The 22,823-nt window shown below is 46.3% G+C and overlaps 1 protein-coding gene across 1 annotated transcript; it reads left to right on the top strand.

Moving 5' to 3' along the window:
* Positions 1–143: 143 nt before the first annotated feature.
* VCP (valosin containing protein) lies at positions 144–22,383 on the top strand. The gene is made up of 17 exons (XM_083816793.1): positions 144–340; positions 5,108–5,219; positions 5,603–5,775; positions 7,983–8,125; positions 9,771–9,901; positions 11,551–11,682; positions 12,065–12,167; positions 14,019–14,152; positions 14,400–14,535; positions 16,047–16,159; positions 16,807–16,971; positions 17,081–17,203; positions 18,179–18,391; positions 19,634–19,942; positions 20,861–21,016; positions 21,367–21,521; positions 21,927–22,383. The coding sequence occupies exons 1-17, from the start codon at positions 324–326 to the stop codon at positions 22,030–22,032; spliced, it is 2,421 nt and encodes an 806-aa protein (XP_083672919.1). The 5' UTR covers positions 144–323; the 3' UTR covers positions 22,033–22,383.
* The last annotated feature ends 440 nt before the right edge of the window (positions 22,384–22,823 follow it).

Genomic DNA, 22,823 nt, shown 5'->3' on the forward strand with positions numbered 1-22,823 from the left:
GCTCGCGCCGATTGGGAGGGGAAAAAGGAGAGGGGCGGGGCAGAGAAGGAGAGCTCCCTTTTTTTTTCCCCTTTCCTTTTTCCCATTGGCTGAGCCTCCGCCGGTCGGAATTTCCGATTGGCCAGCGCGCGCTGTTGCTAGGCAGGCGAGGCGGCGCGGGGCGGAGCTCCCCCTTCCGATGAGTCGGCTCTGAGGCCGAGGCAGCGCCGAGCACCCCGAGAGCCGCCGCCTGCCGCCGCCCGCCCGCCCGCCGCCCGCCCCGGCAGCCTCCTTCCTCCGCCGCCCCGCTCCGAGGAGCCCCTCGGCCCTTCCCCCTCAGCGCCATGGCCTCGGGATCCGAGTAAGTGCGGGCCGCGGCCTAGCCCTGAGGCGCGAGGCCCGGCCTCCGCCTTCCTCCCCCCCCCCCCCCCCCTTCCTCCTCCTCCTTCCCCTCAGAGGCTCGGCGATGGCGCCGTGCCCGGCCGGAGGGGCCCGGCGGCGGGGCCCCCGCTGCCCGATCCCGCTGTGTCATGCAGGCCCCGGGGAGGCGGGGCTGGGCGGGTGGGGAGGGGCCGCTCCCCGAGCGCGCTCCCGGCCGTGCGCGCTCCCGGCCAGGGCGCGTGCCCGCAGGGGGCCCCCGTGCGCGCCTCCCAACCCCTCTCCCCCCCCAGCGTCGAGTCACTGACGGCGGGTGAGGGCAGGCGAGGCCGGGGCCTCCCTCACGATGCCTCCCCCCAGCCCCGAGGCCTCCCCGCCTCGACCCGGCCCGGCCCCGGCCCGGTTTTTGCCCCCCCACCCCGGCCCGGCGCTGTGGAGGCGGACATGTTGTGGTCGGGCCCCCCCCCCGTGCTGTGGCGGTTCCTGCCCCCTCGGCCTGGCCTCGCTTCCAGGCCCCGGATCGGCTTTCAGGCTCCTCAGCACGGAGCCGAGCGGCGGTGTTCAGCCCGCTGCCGTCCCACGTGCGTTGGGCGCCGAGGGGTGTTAAAAATAGCACTGAAGAGAATTTCCCAAATCCAGGAACGCCTCGGTGACCTGCTCGCCCTCCCGGAGGCCCTCCTCGTCCCCTTAGTGCCCGGTGTTTACGTTGTCCTTTTCCTTTGCAACTCCCGGAATTCAGACCCGCTTGGTCCTACCAAGGTGTGCCGGGAATCCGGTGACCGTAGCAGAGCTAGAAGCAATAGGCCAAAAACCCCATTTTGCAGCTGGCTGAGGTGAACGCTGCCTTTAAAAGAAACGTCCACTTTCACAAAGTTATCACCACCACGTAGGAATCAGCAGAAGTTACTCTGCAACAAGAGTTGCATCTTGGCTGCAATTTTGGGCTCAGTGCTGTTGGCAACCATCTTGCTGAGCTGAGCCTCAGCACCGCAAGAGCCACCAGAGCGTGGTTTCTGAAGAGGTTCTCGTTTTCATGTGCCTACCAGCCTGGCACAGCATTTGAGAACTTGGCATCTCAGGCACGGGGATGAACTCACTGGTTGGTTGCCCTGTATGTGGCTGCAGTCACCAGGAGCATCAATCGTTTGCTTTAATGGATAAAATGCGTTATGGATTTATAATGCCGACCTGGGGAAGGCAGTTCAGTCCATAACATGAATGTTGAGGGTCAGGATCGTAAGAAACTACTTCCAGGTTTGTCTCAAAAGAGGGTTCATGAGGACATTGATTTAAAAGGCCCACCAGCCTCCAGAAGGCGTGATTGTTTTCACTTTCATTGCTGAAGCTGGAATCGTTTTGAGTCAGGGACTTTTCCACTATATATTTACCGCAGACTTGCAGGAACATCTTAGTTCCCTAGTTCATGGGGATTTTTGGAGATTAGTGCTTGTTTTCAGAAAAATTGCTTGTCAGTAATTATCTTCTGCTCTCTCTTCTTATAGTCTGCCCTAACGCTTAGCCTTTGGGCGTTACTGTGTGCTGAACAAGGGGTGCTCTGACAAAGAAAAACATAGAAGTGTTAAAAGTTGTTAGAGTGGCTCCCTCCCCTTCCCAGTGTAAAATGGGTCTGTTGGGCTGCTTCGCTGAAAGAAAGGGCGGCTAAGGATGAGACTTGGGAACCCATTTTTGGGGGCTTCAGGGCTAGTACGTGTTTGCTTCAATTTTACTGATGTCTCCTGCTTTATGTACAAGTTTGCCCATTAGCTGTGCAGGGGATTATGTCCTCACTCCTGCCCTCTGTCTAGGGGCAAGCTTTTAATAATTTCCTTTTAATCCCCAAGCAGCTCTAAAGCTATGTTTTGTGTTCAGTTTGTCTCTTTGTTGAGTCAGTGAAAGAAGTGAGGGAGGAGGAAAGTGTGTGAGGGAGCTGATACAAGGGATGAGTTGGGCAGATGATCTGAAGAAGCTGCAATTTCTGACAGAAAACTCATTGGGGAGCTTTAAAAATTACTTAGGTTAGCCGTCTGCCTTGGCCCCTCAATGAACTTTACCAGCATGCGTAGGAAAGTTGGCAGAAGAGGATCGCAACCCGTGCTTTAGGCTTTCCAGCTTAGTATTTTTGGTTCAGGCTCTCCTTCCATGCTGCGTAGATGTTGTCTGAGTGTGGTTGAGGGGCACAGGCATATTTTGCTGTCATTTCAGTTACTGCATGAGGAATCGCCAGGAGAGGTGCAACGAGGGCAAATGGTGATGGTAATGTTCCCAGCTGTTCCGGGACAAGTCCTTACACTTGTCTGCAGGAGAAACAACATCACTTGCCTGTGTAGCTGTCATGTGATTTCTTAACACTTTTGGCCCTTTGTCGGCACGACTCTTAGGTCAGAGAACTGAAGCTGAGCCCAAGCATTTAGGTATCTGTGTGCTGTTTCCTGGATACCTTTATTCCTTTCTTAATGCCCCCAAGTTTTTCGATTGCTTTAAGTGCAGTAATGTACCGATAGCATTGATCCAGCCCTCACTTCTTACTTAGGGAACTGCAGATTCAGTTCTTCAGTACTAAAACTTCGTTTTCAGATTCAGCAGAACTAAATGTAACTCTTGCTGTGTACTGGAAGATTGCTGAACTTTGTTTTTTCCCCTCCAATTCTTGTACAGCTTTTACTTTATTGGAAGCTTTGGTCAAAAAGCTTTCTCGTGTTGCTCAATTCCTCTTCCATTTGTTTTTCTCTGGAGTCCCAGTCCATGTTTTAGGCTGCATTACAATCTCTGTGTCCTGAGGGAGAGCTACTTAGTTTCAGTGCCAGTTTATGCAGCCAAACTCCGGCAATGGTTTCTTATCAGAAGCTCTTTGGATCCACATCTCATGTGTGGAGGGGTATGAATTACATTCAGCCTCTGAACTAAATAGAAGTATTGTTGCTTTCTGGTGTCCCCTAGTTCAACTTTTTAAATGCACCTGCTAAATTAATTTCCAGTGTCCAGGAGCTGATGCAAGGTCCTTACAAGTAGTTTGTTATTTCTGCCCTCTGTTTTAACTACAAGATGCTATCAGACCTGACAGTTTATTTGTTTCAGTTGTCTTAGTGCTCTGTTAGTTTTTCATGGAAATCCCAGCCCTTTTAAGACTCTCCTAGTACCATGTTTTAGCTTGAAGGTGAAATTTGTGAGCTTCTTCCTGGATGTGTCCAGCAGACTTCCTTGTCTCTCTTTGGGTTTCGAGAGTGGATGTGTAACACTTCACATGCTCATTGACGATGTTAATTTCTTACCTATTGCACTCTTAATGAAGAAAGGGAAAAAGGCAACTTGGCCAGTGCTGGCAGTCCTGGAAGGACATGTTTTACAACTCCTTGTTTTGTTTGCTTAAAATAATGTCCTAATTTGCAACATGTTTCCTATGCTACTAGAGCTTATGCAAAGCTTGAAAACCGTTTGGAAACAAGCTGGCTGCTCTCATAGGCTTGTATTGTTCCCCTCTTCTTTCGAAGCCTCGGAGAGAGGAGCCAATACTGCACAGCCTGTCTTGGAAACGCTTCTGTCTCGAGGGTGTGAGGGGTACCTCAGGTAACATTGCTGGAGGTTTGTCACAGCTCTCTGATGTACCTCTGAAAGATGCAGTGAACATGCTAAGCGAAGCTCTGCTGCAGCGTGCTGCGTTCATGCTGTGCAGCTGCTTGCTCTGCCACTTCCACTCAGGGTTTGATTTCTTCTGGTTATTTTGTCCCTAAAAGAGCTAAACAGAGCCGGAGGGTGCAGCCAGCACGGCTGTCCTCAGAGCTTCCTGCTCTCTGCTGCTGCTTGCTACTTGCTTAGGACAAAGACAGGTATTCTTTGTTTGTTTGTTTTGTCTCGTTAGAATCAAGCCAAAGTCTGCATCATTTTCTGTTATGTCCTTAGATGTTGGCACTTGTGGACTACTTTCAGAAAGTAGTCAGACGCCCATCAAGGGAAGTTCCAAACATCTCTTAATGTTTTGATTGGCTAATGTACAACTTCCAAGATCTTCTTTGTTCAAATTCATTTTTTTTTAAAGGAAATGAATAATTTGCTGTATTAGATTTTGAAGGAAATGATTTAATCTGCCTTTCTTCCCTTTCCTTGCTGTTTGTTTTGCTTCGTTTTTGTCACGACAAATGAATAATCTGTCACATTTCTTGTGGTGTAGTGGGCTAGAGCTGCTGTGACTCCTATGAAGATGTTGCAGGAAGGTGCTTATATCCTTAAAAAAACATATATATCATATTTTTAATGAACACTTGGATATTTCTACTGGCTTGCTGGGTTTAACTAATAGCCCTTGACAGGCTAAACTCTTACAGCTCTCCCTGTCAGGGGAGCTGCAACATTGTGCTTTAATTCCCCTATTTATCTGGGATTTGTCACCAAATAGACTTAAACTTTCGTTTCGGTTGCAGTGGTTACGTGTGATTGCAGATGGGTCTGACTAATTCTTTTAGGCGAAACATCTTACAGTCAGCAACATCTCACTGACCACTTCTTTTCACAGATAGCTTCACAGCTATTTCCATTTGAGGCTGGTAAGGTAGTCAATATTTGCTCACAGAAAGCATTCTGGTTTGAACACCTGATGCGGGTGCCTGGGAAGAATGTCTCCTTTGTCTTACAAACAAGTATGGTTTTTAAAAGATGTGACAGCAAAACCTATAGAAAATAGAGACCAAAGCAGGGGGGTGGCTGGGGAGGGAGGAGTGGAATCGCTTAGACTCAGAACTTGTGTTTTCTTCCCCAGTTCTAAAGCGGATGACTTATCGACTGCAATTCTGAAGCAGAAGAACAGGCCCAATCGGTTAATTGTTGATGAAGCCATCAATGAAGACAACAGTGTTGTGTCACTGTCCCAGGTGCGTCATTGGGGAAAATCAAAGCATTTCATCTGGGTAATCCGCAAGCTGCTGCTGTATGTTGAAAAAACATGAAATTTAACTTTGCAAGATGAATCTAGCTATTTGTATAAGAAGCTGCAGCTGTTACAAGCAAGGGAGGTGGGTTGTCTTGTTTTCGAGCACTCTTCCATGCTAAAATATATTTTGATGCTGAACTTTTAAGATTCTGTTGAGTTTAAGCCCTTAGTCTGGCTTCAGGATTAGCTCATAGTGGGATCCTGTGTCTTTGTGGATTTAATTCATGTCTTCCGACATATAATTCTCCAAAGTCAAGTAACTCCTTCAAACACTCGAATTCTTGTTTTGTCAGGAGCTTGCTCTAATGTTGTTGTTGTTTATAGGCAAAAATGGATGAATTGCAACTGTTCAGAGGCGATACTGTTCTGCTAAAAGGAAAGAAGAGGAGAGAAGCAGTCTGCATTGTACTGTCAGATGATACCTGCTCAGATGAGAAGATTCGCATGAACAGGGTTGTTCGCAATAACCTGAGAGTGCGCCTGGGTGATGTGATCAGGTGGGGACTGCTTCACTGACTGTTGCATCTCCCTGGGTTATCTAAATAACTTCTGCACTGGCCCTGAATTCATTCATTCAGTAGCAGAGACAGGATCTGCAGGAAGTATTCTTATGTCTTCCAGAGGAGACCCCAGAAACATTTTCAAGTGCATGGCTTACATCAGGGATCTCAGTTAGCTTTTGGGTGTGTTTCTGGCTCTGTGCATATTGGGGTTAATACTAAAAAGCAATGCTAAAGGTTCTTGAAGTCTCTTCAGCACTTCCATGAGCCCAGGTCCTGTCATTAAATTGAATAGTTTAAATATTCCACTGCTGTCAGTTTTCTTCCCAACTTTACATTGTCAGATGGACTTGCAATTTTTTTGTGTCTGAATTTCTAATCTCTATGCCATTAACAGTGGAAGGCATTAAGCAATATCGTAATTGATCTCACAGTATCTAGCTCAAGCATGAAGCTGCCCTGTGGCATACAGAAGTTGAAACTTGATAGGAATGAATGACAGAAACATGAATCAGTTGAATACCAAGATTAAAAATCCCCAAAGGAACTTTATAGTCATGTTATCTATATTTCAATTCTTCTTATAAAAGTAAATTTAGAATTAGGAACGTTTTAAACGTGTTGCAGGAATTTTGTTGTGCAACACTTGAAGAAAGTAGTGAGAAAACATTGAAGTTACAGAAAACAGTTTCCATTCTGTGATAGGAGTAGGGCGAAACTGCCTGAACGCTTCTGAAATACAAAAATGCTAATTTGCAGGCTTAAATATGGGAAGGCTGACAGCTCCTCCCCCTGAGCATCTTCCTGATGTGGAATATCCTATATGTTCTAGGGAAATTGGAACCTGGTTTCTGGTACTTCTCTTCCTGGATTGATACCTGGATAAATCTTTAAATGTAAAATATGTTTTATACAAGCTTCATAGAGGAGAGGGGTGAGGCTGTACCTCACTTGTACCTCACTGTACTTGAAAATGCAAGTTTTAAACACAGCCGGGGTTGAAACAGAACAGTGCTTTGACCCAGTGCCTGTGAAGTAAAGGTGAATTCTTACCTTAAAATGATATGAGGCTGCTGTTGGAGTCTTTTCTAGTGTAACAATTGAGCCTCTGCCCTCCCCTCTTCTTCTGGGACTGTGCCTATAGAGGTTCTTTTCCCTCCAGATGCATTACATTACATTAGCTTTGTTGCAAGGGTCAGAGAACTTTCACACCTCTCGCCCTCATAACTTTTTCTTGCTGATCTTTAATTACCTATTGTCTTACCTTCCGTGTCCTGGTCTCTGCCAAAATACAGATTCATGCATTAATCACTTCCTGCTTGTGGTCTGTAAACTGTTTTCCTTCTGGGACAGTTGGTCTTTTCCTTTACCCTTTTGCTGTATCCTCTCTGTAAAGCATGCAGTAAATGAATCTGTTAAGAGTCTCTGACAGAGCGGCCTATGAAAAGTGGTACGCTCAGCTGCAGTTCAGTGTAGGCTTTTCGTAGCAGGTGAAGCACATTTGAGCTTTCTGCCTCTCAGCTGCAGCTCGATACTCAGCTATCGCTACGGTAGGCTGTTTGCCTACCCTGTAAAATCACGGCTGTGGTGTTTATTTAAAAAGCGGAAAAGGGCCTTAGGACTTTAACCTAAATGTCAGCCTCCACGAAGTGGGATTGACAGATGCCTGGCTGCAAGCCAATTACCACTGATTGGTACTTTGAGAGCCTTTGCTCTGAATCAGGGTTATCGGCAGCAGAGGCTCTATTCCTTGTAGTAAGTTAGAGAGAATAAGGAAAAAAGTTACCCCCGTCTCCCCTTCTCTTATTTTTGGTTTAGCAGTAGCTCCTTGTTAAAACAAAAATTAGCTTCTGACTCTCTCAGGTCTTTTGGCTGCACTAGTAATTTCTGAATTTGCCTTGGGGATGGCAAGGGGCATCCTGGCAGAAGAGCAGAGGTAGGAAGAAAGTCTGAAACTCCCCGGCAGCCTGGATAGGGCTGAGAGGAATGAAGAAAGGCACATGTTGTGAAGACTAGCTCTCTGCTGGGCATGGTATCTACCTTGTCAGCACTGAAATGTTCTTAGGCAGGTGGAAAGTCTCTGCGCAGATTTGGAGAGTCCTTTCTGGTGGTTGTGCTGGCCTGGGAAGGGACATCACTGCTGTTTCCAGACTCAGGTGTAAGTCGAGGATGATGTGACTAATTGGAGTTCTCTTCTGTTGCAGCATCCAGCCCTGCCCAGATGTGAAATATGGCAAACGTATCCACGTGCTGCCAATTGATGACACAGTAGAAGGGATCACGGGGAATCTGTTTGAAGTCTATCTCAAGCCATACTTCCTGGAAGCATACAGACCCATCAGGAAAGGTAACAGCACGTGTTATTGCAGTCCTGATGCTGCTGATTGTGGTCCAGTCCTGAGACTGGGTAAAGAGAACTTCTGGGGACTTGCACAGATCTCAACAAAGCATCAGACTGGCATCTGCAGAGTGAGATTTTGCTTGTTCTGATTCAATTTTCCCTAATCTTCAGAAGAAAGGGTAATGTCTATTACTGGCTGGCACAACAGCATGAGTATTCTGCTTTTTTTTTCTTGCTACATTGGATGGGAGTGTGTTAGAAAAATCTTAGGTAGAACTTAATTTAATAAGATTCTCTCCTATCTTGCTACTACCACTCAAAAGGATTGTGTGTTTGCCTGTGTGTTCATCAGTTGGTTGGATAGAGCAGCTGGCACTCTGACTAAATTCACTTCTTCAGAGTAATTCAATTAATAAGTGTGAGAGCGCTTAGAAAATGAAATGCACTTTTACAGCTGAGCTAGTAGCACTTCTGCTGGAAGAAGTAGGTCCTAATACATTATAAACACTAGTTGAATGAAGTTTTCCAGCTTCTGTAGCCCAGTTTAGCCAGGAGTCGTAGTCAATATTATGTATTATTCTCCTTCTGGAGACAAGCAGTTACTGTAACTAATAGCAACTTATTATAACCACTTCCAAATAAGTTTTTATTTTGTTAGGGCTTTTTGCCTCTTCCCTGGTTGCTTCTAGTGCTTCTGGCTAGGGTTTTCCCTCTTCGAGGCAGTAGGCAGAAGTAGGACATTCAAGGCTGCACTTCGCGTGTCTATGTGCAGATTGGAACAGCCACTCTGAAAGTCACTTCTTTGGAGCAATAGTAGCAAAACCAATATGCAGATGGTGTCTGGAGAGAATTTCTCTAATGAAACAGTCAGCTGCTGCTGTGCTTTAGTGCAAGGCACTACGAGTCAAAGTGGGACAGTTTGAGAGTTGGCTGAAGAAACCTGTTTTTGGGATCGAGTCTCGTGTTGCTCTGCAAACTTCTTGAAAGCTTTTTGTATCTCAGAGTGGTTTGACATTTCAGTCTGGCTTTGGTTTCTCCTGTCTCATGACTTTTCAGTTTTGGTGGTTGCACCGTTTACTGTCTCTGGGCCGTACGCTGAGGCAGGCACCTCTTTTGTAAAGTGATAGCTAGTTTCTAAAGGAGACAGGAAAAACTTGAGCGTCTTACTCTTGGTCCCTATTCTTAGCCAGTTTCAAAAGATCAGGGATGCTTGACCTCAGTTTGTGCCTAGGTAGCTGATCAAACACAAATTGTAAACCAGTTTGAACATTTTTTTCCTAAACTACACATTAATTATTTTTAGGAAGTTTTTTAATAAAAAATGTTCCAGAACAGTTGAATTAGAACTGAATGGGAAATAAATGTGATTCATTGCCTTTGTTTGGTATTTAGGCAGAGTATTCTTTTCTCTTGTTTGCTGTTTGTTTCTGGATGAAATTTGAAAAGTTTAACTGCTGCAGATCTAAACAGTGCTCTGGCAGTCACACAGTACGTGCAGCTCTTGACTCTAAAATGTAGAGCAGTGTTAAAAATGCCAGTGGCATATGCATGTGTAACCTACTTCCTTATCCTCTATGGCTGCTGGTAGTACAAGGGTTGACATTTTGCAGACATCAGCTGCAGCAGGCTACTAAAAGGTGGGATTTTACAGGTGACATCTTCTTGGTGCGTGGAGGAATGCGTGCAGTGGAATTCAAAGTGGTGGAGACAGATCCAAGTCCCTACTGCATAGTGGCTCCGGACACAGTGATCCATTGTGAAGGAGAGCCCATCAAACGAGAGGTGAGCTCAATCCTGCCACGCAGTTATTGTCCTGAATCTGCTCTGTCCACTGAAATCCGTTTCTGTGGCTGCCCTGGAGAGCGGCAGAGTTGCAGTTCCTGGTTTGCCATTTTGTATATTGAATGTAATGGTTAGGAACTCTGGTTTCAGGAGATGAACTGCTGCTGAAGGTAATGGGAGAAATGTGCTTCCAATATCCTTCCTCAGACACCAAGATAAGACTAATGCTTAGGTTTGCTGAGAAAATGGTACAATTTGAAAGCAGCTAGTTTTGCATCTGCTTCTGGATAACTCATGCTGGACTTAGATGTATCTTTTTAAATCCTGAGTTCTGTTAATCCATAGCAGGGAGGACTTAATGTGTTGCTAAATTTCGTGCCATGTGAAGAGAAAGCGATTAATGCTTTTTGAATGAGAAACTTGAAACCTCTAAACAGTTTTATTTATTTTAATTCAATCCCTTAAGGTGTCTAGCCTTCAGTATCCCAAGTTTAAGGCAGCTTGAGTTACTTGTCTGTCAGGAGTTGGCCACCTTACTTTTGTAGAGTAGGAAATCTCAGGGCTATGAGCTAAGGTGGCTGTATACCTCATAAAGTTAGCTGCCTTGTGAAAAAATCATCTCTGTTTTTGAGGCACTGGATGAGTCCTGCTTGGGCTCTTCAGGACACAGTAGAGGCGGTTAGGAGCAAGTTCAGCCAAGGCCAGCAAAATGATGAATAGCTGGAGGTCAAAATAAATGAAGAGAGGCTGTGAGAATGGCCTTACGCTAGAGAAGGGAAGGTGAAGGGGCAGGCTTTCTGGCAACTGCCTGATGGAAAGGTGTAGGTGACCGCGTCCTTCTGAGGGTTGTGCCTGGGGACGGGACTAGAGACAACTGCAGAAGCTGGGTCAAAGGAAATTCCTAGTAGATTTTAGGAAAAAGGTTCTCTCTAGAGAGAGAAGGAATCTCCAGCTCTGGAGACCTTCAGTGCTTGACAGGGTCAGGCTCTGAGCAGCCTGCTTCACAGCTTTCCTGGCTCTGTGGGGCTCTGGCTCAATCCCTTCTGAGATTCCAGGCTGTGTTATTTTATGATTTTATTGTGGCCTTAGGTTACGGATAACTAAGGCCAGTAGAGATTTCAACACCCATGAGCAGAATGATTGCTGTAGGGCTGTACTGGAAGAATTAGCTACAGCTGGTCTTATCTGCATATCTGAATTTCAGCGTTCTCAGTTAGTTTGAGCCAGTCCCAAAAGAAAACACTGCATCTGAGAACTGTATGGTAGCTAGGGTATTTCAAGTACTGAGAAATGTCGTTTGCAGTTTAAAGAATATTTTATACTGGGCTTCGTTGTCTGCTTTAATCAGTTAGACACACGAGAAGATCACACAGCTTGTTTTGTGCTTGAGTCTGTAGCAGCAGAGGCTGTCATTCAAGAGGCTGGGTTTCATTGAGGTCTTGGTACATGCAGGTAATTCCCATTGTATATCTGGGAAGTCAGAGCTACAAAACAATTGTAGAAGAAACCATGAAGTCTTTGAAGTAAGCATCTCAAAACAGCAAAGAAGGAACAATGAGCAATAGCCCAGATTCCTGGTTCTGTAAACCGGAAGGGATTGTTGAACCCTTGTCTTCACTCAAATATTTAATAATTTTCCTTCCCGGTAGGATGAAGAAGAGTCACTGAATGAAGTGGGCTACGATGACATAGGTGGCTGCCGGAAGCAGCTGGCTCAGATCAAAGAGATGGTGGAACTTCCCCTCCGACACCCTGCGCTCTTCAAGGCCATAGGGGTGAAGGTAAGTAAGCACCTGCGTGCTGCAGGTTGCCTTTGCTGTTCGCTTTGATGTAGGAGGTTTATGACTTATTGGAGGGGAATAAGTAACTTTTTTTTTTTAATGCTGGTATTAGGACACTATTTCCTTACATTTTAGACACAGATTAAAATACTGGCACTTGTAAAGCAGAGAGATGCTTTGAATCATCACTGTCAGTTACTGGCAAGGTTTTTGTTTGTGTGTCATGCAGAGTAGTCAGGGTGTTGATGGTTGGATGGCAGTTGTTGCATGAGCCAGCATCACAGTTTCGGACTGGCTTTATCCAGTGCTCAGAATACACTGTGAAGCTACTCAGGCGTTCAGATACTGGCTTTCCAGCTAAATCCCTTGCCTCTGTCCCCAGCCTCCACGTGGCATCCTGCTGTATGGTCCTCCTGGCACTGGTAAAACGCTGATTGCCCGGGCGGTGGCCAACGAAACTGGGGCCTTCTTCTTCCTGATCAATGGTAAGCTTTGTGTCTGCTTTGGACCCAGACCTGCTGTGTGGTCATTCTTCCAGCTAATGGTAATGAATGGTTTAGATAAGGCCACCTTATAGCCACCTTTCTGTCCTTGATATCCTTTCTTACCTCTTTCAAGTGCCCCACTGAGGACACTTAGAGGCCACTTACGTGGAAGCATCAGTGGTAGTGGCACTGTCCTTAAAATTGATTGCTTTGTAGCAGCGGTTGAAAGACAGTTTTGTGATGTGGGAATTTGGAGTCTGTTTAGCTGAGTGTTCATTTATGTTGGTAAGGGCAGAGCTAGGAGTGAAGCAGTGAGATTATTCTTTGTATATGGGCGTAGAACACTCATTTCTGTTGCTGCCAGCATGTTTTATTCAGAAAAGAAGCTGGTCTGCACTGCAGTTCTTTTTCCTTAAGTGAAGCACAAGACCACTTTTGTTTCACATAACATTAAATTGGGAGGAGCATTCCTGAAAGCTATAACGAGTACTTTGGAACTTAGCTAGAAGTGACAGGACCTCGTATTGTTCGCTCTCACCTGTAGCAGTTGAGGTAGATGCTGGTCCATGGCCGTTGAAGACCAGATTCTGAATTTTCCTCGCTGCTTTTCTGTCCCATTCTGCAATCAGTGCTGGAATAACCGAATGCTTGTACTTGAGGAGCGCTGCTCTTCTTCCCTGATTTCTATCAGATCCATGAAGGTGAAAGCAGTGGATTGTACAGCACATCATAGCAGAGACCAGCAGTAGGGAACTGCCTCGCTTTTTATCTCAAGATGTCAGAAGTAAATGGGCTGTTCCTAACCGTATGTCACCCTTGTCATCTACTTCCTAAGTCTGTGGAAGGTGTCACTGTGTGCTAATAAGCCAGCCTTTTCTTTAGAGACATGTACTTCTGGTGCATAATAAAAGTAACATTCATTGTCAGAATTAGTGATGCGTTCTCTGTGTGCTTGGCCCAAGCCTGCAGCTGCAGGCAGCGCTGTAGGCAGAACTGGTATGAATCGGTGAGTTACTTGAAGTGAAACAGTGTGGTACCTGCCCACACCCGTGGCTCTGCAGCTGGTTCACTTCAGTCAGCTGTTGCAGCAGCTTTGCATCCGGAGGGTCAGGTTTCTTTTCCTCAGATCTTTCAGAAGAGGCTTGCTTTCTCTTTGTGACCACTCCCATCATCGTGATGGAAAAATATAAACAGAATAGATAGATCCCTAAACATTAGGGTCAGCAATTGTAGGAAGTCTCAGGGGATTGTTGTTGTTCCTTCTGCGGTTGATGTGTTTTTACTCTTTTTTTTTTTTTTTTTACTCTTTGAGGGGAGGTTATGATATTTTTTTTGGCAGGCTGTTTTTTAGTTTGTTTGTTTTTGCTTGTTTTATTTTAGTTTTGGAACTCATTTATAGGATCTTATAGAGGTAAATGTGTGCCCATGTAATGCAAGCTAAAGTCAGCTTCAGTATCTTACAGCTTTTTCCTTCCCTATCCTGATAATTTATCACCATATAATTTGATTGCTTCTCTTGCAAGCTAGGACTGGCATTAACAGTGTGTGGTGGCACATTACAGAGAAGCTCACCAAGTGTGAAATAGGGTAAGAAAAGAGGCAGCTAAAGGTAGCTCACTGACTAGCACTGCATTCTGTTAGAGTAAACTGAACACACCAGAATAATGATAGAAAGTAATTCCGCATTCTGTTGCCTGTTCAGCTGCAAATTTAGTGAACTTGGTTGATAGTGTTTGCTTTGGCTTGAACTATAGATACTCCCATATGAATGTTGTACTTAAAAAAAAATCATCTACATGCCTCAGGGCTAGCTGTGTCTCTTCAGGGTGCCACAGTGCTGCTATTTTTCAGGTCCTGAGATCATGAGCAAGCTGGCTGGTGAGTCTGAGAGCAACCTGAGGAAAGCATTTGAAGAAGCAGAAAAGAACGCTCCTGCCATCATCTTCATTGATGAACTGGATGCCATTGCTCCTAAGAGAGAGAAGGTAAAGATAGCCTGTAGGAGGTAAAGAAGTGTACGTACACCCTTTCTGTTAGCAGCTGGCATGAATCTCTGTCTGAGTTTAGGGTAAAGCAGCAGTTAATGCTTGAACTCAGTCAGGTGTGAGAAGAATCATACGCAGTTCACAATGTTTGTTAGCAGCTCGTGGCTCTCGTGTCCAGCTCCTGTGCTGTAGAGCTTCTAGTCTAATAATTGTTTTTTAGTCTAATAATTGCTTTGTCTCTCTGTAGACGCATGGAGAGGTGGAACGTCGCATAGTGTCTCAGCTGTTGACTCTTATGGATGGACTGAAACAGAGAGCACATGTGATTGTTATGGCAGCTACCAACAGACCTAACAGCATTGACCCAGCACTCAGGCGATTTGGTAACCAGGATTGTCAACTGTTTTCTGTATCACTGTGGTGGTTTTACCCTGATATGCAGCCGAGCTCCTCCACAGCTGCTCTCTCACTCCCCCTCAAAGGAAAAGGGAGAGAAAATACCATGGAAAGGGCTCAAGGGTTGAGATAAGGACAGGGAGATCACTCACCAATTATCTTTATGGGCAAAACAGGCTCAGCATAGGGAGATTAGTAATTAGTGCCTATCACTAGCAGATTAGCACTGTGGAAAACTAAAAAGTGGAAGAGCAAACTAAAAACACCTTCCCTCCCATATCCACCCTCTTCTATGTCCTCCCCCAAGCATTTTTTTTCCCGTTTCTTAAATCTGCTCTCCCAGAGGCACAAACAACATCGCTTATTGGCTCAGGTCCCTTTCAGAGGATCTGGAGCTGGTTCCTCTATGCCATGGGGCAGCTGCTGGGCTCTGCTCACAGAAGCCACCCCTGCAGCCCTGCTGCTACCAAGCCCATGCCACATAAACCCAATACAATCAGATGCTTTGTTACAGACTATGTTTCAGGGGCCTTGGAAAGTTTGAGCAGAAATTAATACTAAATGTCTTCTGTGTGTTTCATAGACTATTGACTTGTGTCTAGCTGCTGCTTTGTAATTAATTTCTAGGCTTCTGGCCTTTGATACAATTTCCTGTTTTATTAGGTTAGAACTTGCAGAAGTAATGAAATGCTTCAAAATCATGTGGTAGTCTCTATTAGGTGAGGCTAGCTCAGGACACACTGAAGGAGTAAAAGACTGCTTGAGGAGCTGTGTGCGCCTCAGGTTGCAGAAGCATTGTCTGACTTCGCTTCTATTAATGAGGACTCTGGTAGTTTCCAAGCTCCATGTTTTCAAAGCTCTACAGTGTGAATGAATGTCTGGTGTATGAGCAGTTGGTAAAGTGTGTAACAGCAAACCTGTCAAGCTTGCAGGAGAAAATGGCATCTTCAGTGTGTAGAGGCATTACTAGAGGCAAATGATAGGTGTATGTACCTAAGTTAATACTGCAGTAATATATAGGTTACCTGCCTCCCCAGATAATGGGGCAATTTTTTTCTTTCACAACCTGGGTTTTGCTGTGATGATTACTGTAGGAAGTTCTAAAAAACTAAATATGTCTCTCAGAATTTGTATACTCTTATGCTGAGGACACAAAGGTGGAAGCAAACAAAAATGTCTCGTGGTATGTTGGTTAGAGGAAGTATCCTTGCCTACAAATGAAGCTTGGAAAATGTTGCTAAACCAGTAGTACTCCGCTTTTTGTAGTCTTGAAGTCTAGTTAATACATTAGTTCCACTTTTCCTAAATAGCTAAGGCCTTTCTTCCTTTCTGACTCTGCAACTATGCTGATACATGCTGTGCAGAAACCCAAAGCTCTGGCATTTTCTGAAATTGTCCGTGTGGCTTGTCATTATGTCGTTCAGTCCGAGGAAGACAGCAACTGCAGCTTCTGTGGTTTGCAGAATCAGCAGCTCAACATATGTTTTGTACTCCCCAGGTCGTTTTGACAGAGAGGTAGATATCGGTATCCCAGATGCAACTGGGCGCCTGGAGATCCTGCAGATCCACACAAAAAATATGAAACTGGCTGATGATGTGGATCTGGAACAGGTGAGCAGAATGCCGTTGGGAAAGCTCGTCTGTGCAGGCTAACGTTAACTGATGCTGTGTTTTGTGGCAGAGTTGTTATGGCTTTGATCGTATAAACGTAGTTGCTCATTTAGGACGATGTGAAACTGGGTGAACGTGTGATCTCTGGGCTTCCTTCCAACTAGTTTACCAGTGACCCAAAATCCTCTCTCACTAGTTAAAAGTGGCATAGCTAAGAGAAACAACTGTGTATCAGTACAGTCTGCATGTGCCTTGCTACTGTCCTTCTGGGTTTGTTTGCTGTGGTTGTCTACTAGTAACCCTAAAACAGCTCTCAGGGAGGTGAGTGAGTGTTGTGGTGACATGGGATACCGCATATAAACTCAGTTGGTTCCTGTTATTTCTGTCTTGAATGAAGAACTCCATTCTTGGGGTTATCTTTCTGTGTTCTGCCATCTGAATTCCAGTTGCAGCTTTGATCTCAAGTGGGAGGTGGAACAGCAGTGTCTCTGCCTGTTAAATATGAGGTGGCACTTGTCTCCTGAACCCACAGTGGAACACTGATGTTTCTGTCCTCCAGAGTTTCGTTGCACCTCCGAGTGAGTCACCAGAGCATGCAGAGTGCTTGCTTGCGTCCCTGTGAGTCATAGTCAGTGCTTTGCTTTCAGGTGGCAAACGAGACCCATGGACATGTTGGTGCTGACTTGGCTGCTCTTTGCTCAGAAGCTGCTCTTCAGGCTATCAGAAAGAAGATGGATCTCATAGACCTAGAAGATGAAACCATCGATGCTGAAGTGATGAACTCGCTGGCTGTGACCATGGATGACTTCAGGGTAATGCAAGAGTGCCCCTTTCTTCTGTCTAATTGTTTGTCTGAAGCATGTGAACACGACATGATAGCATTATTTAATGCTTATTTAATGCTGTTTCTTCTAACGATAGTGGGCTCTGAGCCAGAGCAACCCTTCTGCTCTTCGGGAGACTGTGGTAGAGGTGCCACAAGTTACCTGGGAAGATATTGGTGGTCTAGAAGATGTAAAGAGAGAACTCCAGGAGCTTGTACAGGTAAGAGTTTACAGCCGATTTTTTGCCTAGTCAGTTAAGTAATAATTATTCTGGTAAAATCCAGAGCCTCTTCGTATACCTGTTTGGACTGTGAACAGGGTAAATGCAGTTTTTATGATAACCACTTGTAATGGACTGAAAATACCACGGTGTTCCATCTTAGTGAGCTTAGGGAGAGGAAGGTGATGGAAAGCAGCGTCAGACTTTCCTTAGTTGAGCGTACGGTGACATCTTTCATGGGTATTGTGCTTAACCTCTCATAGGTGGAAGCCAGCAATGGGGCCATTGCTGAGAATCCTGTTACATGGTGGCTTTAACTGCCAGAAGGTAAACAAAGATTCTCATGCAGTGAGCTTCCAAAGGGCTTTTTACTGGTGTTACCATTGAGACAGGTGAAAAATAATTGTGAAGCCTTCTGTGAAGGGAGACAAAAAGTCATGAATGTCTGTGGAAACTTCTGGTGTCTGCATCAGGATGGTTTCTTTCTGATACATCCCTGCTCTCAGTCCTCACTGTAGAGGCAACCTGTCTGTGAGTTAATAATAAATAAATAGAAATCTAATTTCCGGTCTGATTTTCTGGTGTTAAACAATCACCTAGCTCTGACCTTGCTTCTGAGGATAAATGCTCACATCAGGCACCTTGCATGTCTCTGGAGGGCAGAGCTGACTAGATTGGATAATGAGCTGTTCCCTTTTGCTTCTGCAGGACAGAAAAATGCTGTGGTTAAGTGTACTGGAAAACTACCCAAACTGGTGAATAGTTCTTAGGGATAAATAGGCATTTTAGGGCAGCTTTACAATTGAGCTGTGGTGCTTTTTGAACCAGTTCTCATCTAAAATCTGTAGAGGCCCTGAGCAGGCAGAAACTTGTGTTTAACTGACTAGAAATCTCAGATGGTGTTTCTGTTAGGAGCAAGGTACAGGCCTATTCTAGCTCATCACGAGAATTTTTTGTTGTCGTTTCCTCCTGTAGTATCCTGTGGAGCACCCAGACAAGTTCCTCAAATTTGGCATGACTCCATCGAAAGGGGTTCTGTTCTATGGGCCACCTGGTTGTGGTAAGACACTTCTGGCCAAAGCCATTGCCAACGAATGCCAGGCAAACTTCATTTCCATCAAGGGCCCAGAATTGCTCACCATGTGGTTTGGAGAGTCTGAAGCCAATGTGCGCGAGATCTTTGACAAGGTAAAGTGTTTCTTCTGCTCCCTGTGCTACGTTTGGGCTGAGATACTCCCAGAACATCGTCTCCACTGTGCCTGTCTTACTGGCCCAGTTCTTATTTGTGTATTTTTTTGTGTGTGCGTGTTTTCCCCACTTGCACTGTGAGCAGGGGCTGCTTTCCTGATGTTAGGGAATTAATCCTGTTTGGGAACATAGCTAATTAAATGTTCTTTCTCCCACTACAATTTGCATCTTTTGTTACAGAACAATAAATGTGCTAGAGCCTTAGCCATGAGGCTGGCATTAGAGTGACATAAATATCCTCAATATACCTTGAAAACCTATTTTGACACCTCGTTAGCTATTTACTTATACAGATTTTCAAAACATCTTGCAGGGTCTTGTCCTGCAATATGCATGGTGCAGAAAGGAGTTCCTCTCCTGCCGTCCAGTTCCCTATAGATAGTGTCGCCTCCTGTCCTACGTAGGGATTACCTTGGGAATCCTCACTGTTGTGGTCAGGGGAGCTGCTGGAAGAGCAAAGCAGGAAGGAGAATGAGAGGGGAAAATGTAGGTTGGAAGGGAACCTCAGAGGCCATCTGCTCCAGCTGTTTGTCCAGAGCAGGAAGATAACTTGGAAATCTGGTTTGTGTATGTGAGGTTCTCGTGTGTGTTAGTTGATGAGTACATTAGCATATTAGCACCAACCAAGGATGGAGAATCGCTGACCTCTGGGCCTGTGTGCTGATGTTAGAACTCTCTGATTATAAAGAATTTTTTCCTTATTTCTAACTGGAATTTTCTTTGCAGCAGTTTGCACCCATTTTCACTGCGTACCTCAAAGAAGGATCTGACTCCTTTTTCCTGTAATTACCCGTTAGGTAGCTGAAGATGGACTGGATTTGCCCCTTCTATTTGATACGTTGTGACTATGGATACCCCAGTGCCTAAATAACCAACTGACACCCCCAGATCTTGCTGGGAGAGTTTGGTCCTGGCAGATCGGTTCCAGCTTTCCCTCTTGGCGTTAGAGTTACCACGCTTCTGCTTGCTCTACGATGCTCTTAGTTTTGAGGAAATTCACCTTGTTACTCAGAGTTTAATTGGGGGTTTCTAGAGCAGCTCCTCCAAGCTCTCCTTGAGGCAGTAGTGCCCTGGTACTCCTCTGAGCTGCTGTAATTTTAGGGTGTGCTTAGAGTGAAATCAGTGTGCTCCTCGCCTGGTGTTATTTAGCAGGGACTAATTGTTTCTCTTTGCCTTTTGCAGGCCCGCCAAGCAGCCCCTTGTGTGCTCTTCTTTGATGAGCTGGACTCCATCGCAAAGGCTCGAGGTGGGAATATCGGAGACGGCGGCGGTGCTGCAGACCGTGTCATCAACCAGATCCTGACAGAGATGGACGGCATGTCCACCAAGAAGAACGTCTTCATCATCGGTGCCACCAACAGGCCGGACATCATTGACCCAGCCATCTTGCGCCCTGGCCGCCTGGATCAACTCATCTACATCCCCCTGCCTGACGAGAAGTCCCGGGTTGCTATTCTTAAGGCCAACCTGAGGAAATCACCAGTTGCTAAGGTAGGATCCGTGCCATGACTGTACCTGAGTTGGTTTTGCAGTGTGCTGCACGTGCTCCTCATGAGCTGGGGACAGAGAGGAGGGCTGGGGACTGCTCCACGCACTGCAGAGCTGTGAAACCTTCCATCCCTGAAGAGTGGAAATAGATGGCAGAGATAGGGGGAGGCTCGAGTTCTAAAACGAGGTACCAACGCAGCTAGATATCAGTGTGTCAGCACAGCAGGTCTTTGTCACATAGTAGAGTTCTGCCTACAGTGCAGGAACAGGAACGCCTGTTATGGCAAGATGGAGGAGATTCTTGTACTCTGAAAGAAAAATAAATGTAGAAAACGGGGGTGGGAAATGGAAATTGAAGAGGAACCATCGCAGTTAATTGTTGCTGAGCTCTTTCATAGATACAAGTTCTATCCCTTGCCTGGGAAGCAGGCAATAATGAAGCTCACAGGGTTAATCAGAGGAAAGCAGGTGTCAAGCGCGCAAACTTTTTTAGGCCATTCTTATTTTTTTAAGTACTGCTGGGAAGGAAAGCTTTAAAGAAGGTTGCAGTGCTACTCTGTCAGTTGACAGGAAGGAGTAGAGGAGGCTGTTTGTCCTCCCCGTCTCCACTTCCAGTCATCTCATTTGACTCCGAATGCTGAGACCTGAGGAAATCATGTCTGAAAGTCAGCCTGCCTCTTCCTGAAGGTGAACAGTGCAGAGGCATTTGTAGCTGTGTAGCAGGCTCTTTCTGTGAGCGGGGAGAGTGTGGCCTGCCTTTGTGTGTAGTTAATTTTTACCAGAAACAAGAGTCTTAACAGCTCATCTTCCTAAAATTGGCCAAAGTTAAGGCAGCACCTTGGTACTGTGGGATCTAAAAGCACTTCTTTGTCACCTGTGAGTGCAAGGTGTAAAGGAGAGGCCTCTCTTGTTTTTCCCTAGGATGTTGACCTGGATTTCCTAGCTAAGATGACCAACGGCTTTTCGGGGGCTGACCTGACAGAAATTTGCCAGCGTGCCTGCAAACTGGCCATCCGCGAGTCCATCGAGAGTGAGATCAGGCGAGAGCGTGAGAGGCAGACCAACCCTTCTGCCATGGTGAGCGGGGCACTCAGCTTTCCCTGCTCATGAGAGAGGCAGCCCACCTCTGCCCGTGGGTGAGGGATGATGTGTTCCTCTCTGTAATCCTCAGTAGAGGACGAGTAGGCTCGGCACAGAGTGCTGAGCTGGAGCACTTTGTTCTCTTCTTGTGGGAGGGTGAGGGCCTCCTGTTGTGCCTCATCGCTGGCATTGCTCAGAAGGCCCCTGCTGCAGCTGTGACTCAGTCTGCTGTAGCATCCCTCTCTAGCCCCTGCCTTGGCGAGTATTGTTGCATCCTGACCCAGAAGGGGGCTGTGGGCGGGTGTCGGGCTGCCCACAGCTCACCTGGGCCCTCTGTCCCGCTGCAGGAGGTGGAGGAGGAGGACCCGGTTCCTGAGATACGCAGGGATCACTTTGAGGAGGCCATGCGCTTTGCTCGCCGCTCTGTCAGTGACAATGACATCAGGAAATACGAGATGTTTGCACAGACTCTACAGCAGAGCCGTGGCTTTGGCAGCTTCAGGTAACTGTGAGGGAGGCGGGGAAGGCAAAGTGGCTCAGCTAGCCCTAGGAGCAGAGCACTGAGGGCAGCTTTGCTGTCGTCTGGGTAACAATCCCCTCTTCCACCGCGTTTTCTGGTTCCCTGCAGTGTGTACAGCAGCCAGCTGAGCACACAGTGGTACAGGCTGTGCTGCAGGTCAGCTGTAGCTGCTCTGTTAGTGCTCCTGAAGCCCATCAGCTCTTTTTCCTTTAATGAGAGCAACGTCTGGCAGCACTGTAAGCCTTTGCATGACCTGCCATAAGGCTTCACCACATTTCTCCCCTTTCGTACTTGGCACCCGGGAGCTGTTGTGGAGGGAGGGGATTGTGCTGAGCTGTGAAGAAGCTTCTGAAGAGCTTCTCTCCCCTTTTTCACTGCTGCCTGCAGGTTCCCATCAGGAAACCAGGGAGGTGCTGGTCCAAGCCAAGGCACGGGAGGTGGCAGCGGGGGCAACGTGTACAGTGAAGACAATGACGACGATCTCTACGGTTAACTCGCTGTCCTCATTGGACCAAACTCCAAATCAGGCCACGTTGTACAGGGAAAATCCAATGTTCAGTGGACTCTCGGCTTCTTCATTCCTCAGTCAGAACAGTGTAGCTGCACGTCAGACTTTGTACAGGGAATGTTTTCTGCAAACACACAAATACAGACCGATGTTCAGTTGGGAGGCAGACAGTGAATTAACAAGGAGGGGAACCGACTTAATTTCTGAGAAATTTCTGTTCTAGTTTACGTGGCAGAATCAGCAGCTTTAGCAAAGGGTACAACGCTAGCCTGTATTAAAAAAAAAACAAAACACAAAAAATAATTAAAAAAAAAATAAAAATCCCACAAAACTCTAGCCAGGCCCCTGGCAATTCCTTTTTGTGGTACTGCTGCAGCATCAGCAGCGCTGTCTCTGTAAACCCCATTTCTCACTTGCTGTCTGAGCACTCCTCAGCTGCCCCTCTTGTCTGTTTTGTGCATTTCCCTGGAGCGTCTGAGGTTGCTCTCTGCTTGTACGTCTCTTAGCTCGTGTTAACACAAGAAACTGGTTGGACAATCTCTCTCCTGTGCCATAACTTGGCAGTAAGCACCGTGTAAGAGAGCCCTGCTGCCAGTGGCAGATATCTGGTGTTGCTTCTCTGATGCTGCCCATGAGCTGTTGGGTGTCCCGCTGCTTTCACTCCTGTGCAGCACAGGGCTTCTCCAGAAATCCCCCTTTCATCCACCCTGCCTGAAGGCAGGCACGAGGGAGTTCTTTGGCTGTCTCTGGAGTCTGGTGCAGCGTGACCTGAGTGT

The sequence above is a fragment of the Anser anser genome, assembly GCF_964211835.1.
Source record: "Anser anser genome assembly, chromosome: Z".
Classification (NCBI taxonomy): domain Eukaryota; kingdom Metazoa; phylum Chordata; class Aves; order Anseriformes; family Anatidae; genus Anser; species Anser anser.

Coding starts and splice junctions, on each gene's coding strand:
- VCP (XM_083816793.1), top strand. Junction 5,776..7,982: donor CGCCTGGGTGATGTGATCAG/GTGGGGACTGCT, acceptor CTTCTGTTGCAG/CATCCAGCCCTGCCCAGATG. Junction 21,017..21,366: donor AGACCAACCCTTCTGCCATG/GTGAGCGGGGCA, acceptor GTCCCGCTGCAG/GAGGTGGAGGAGGAGGACCC.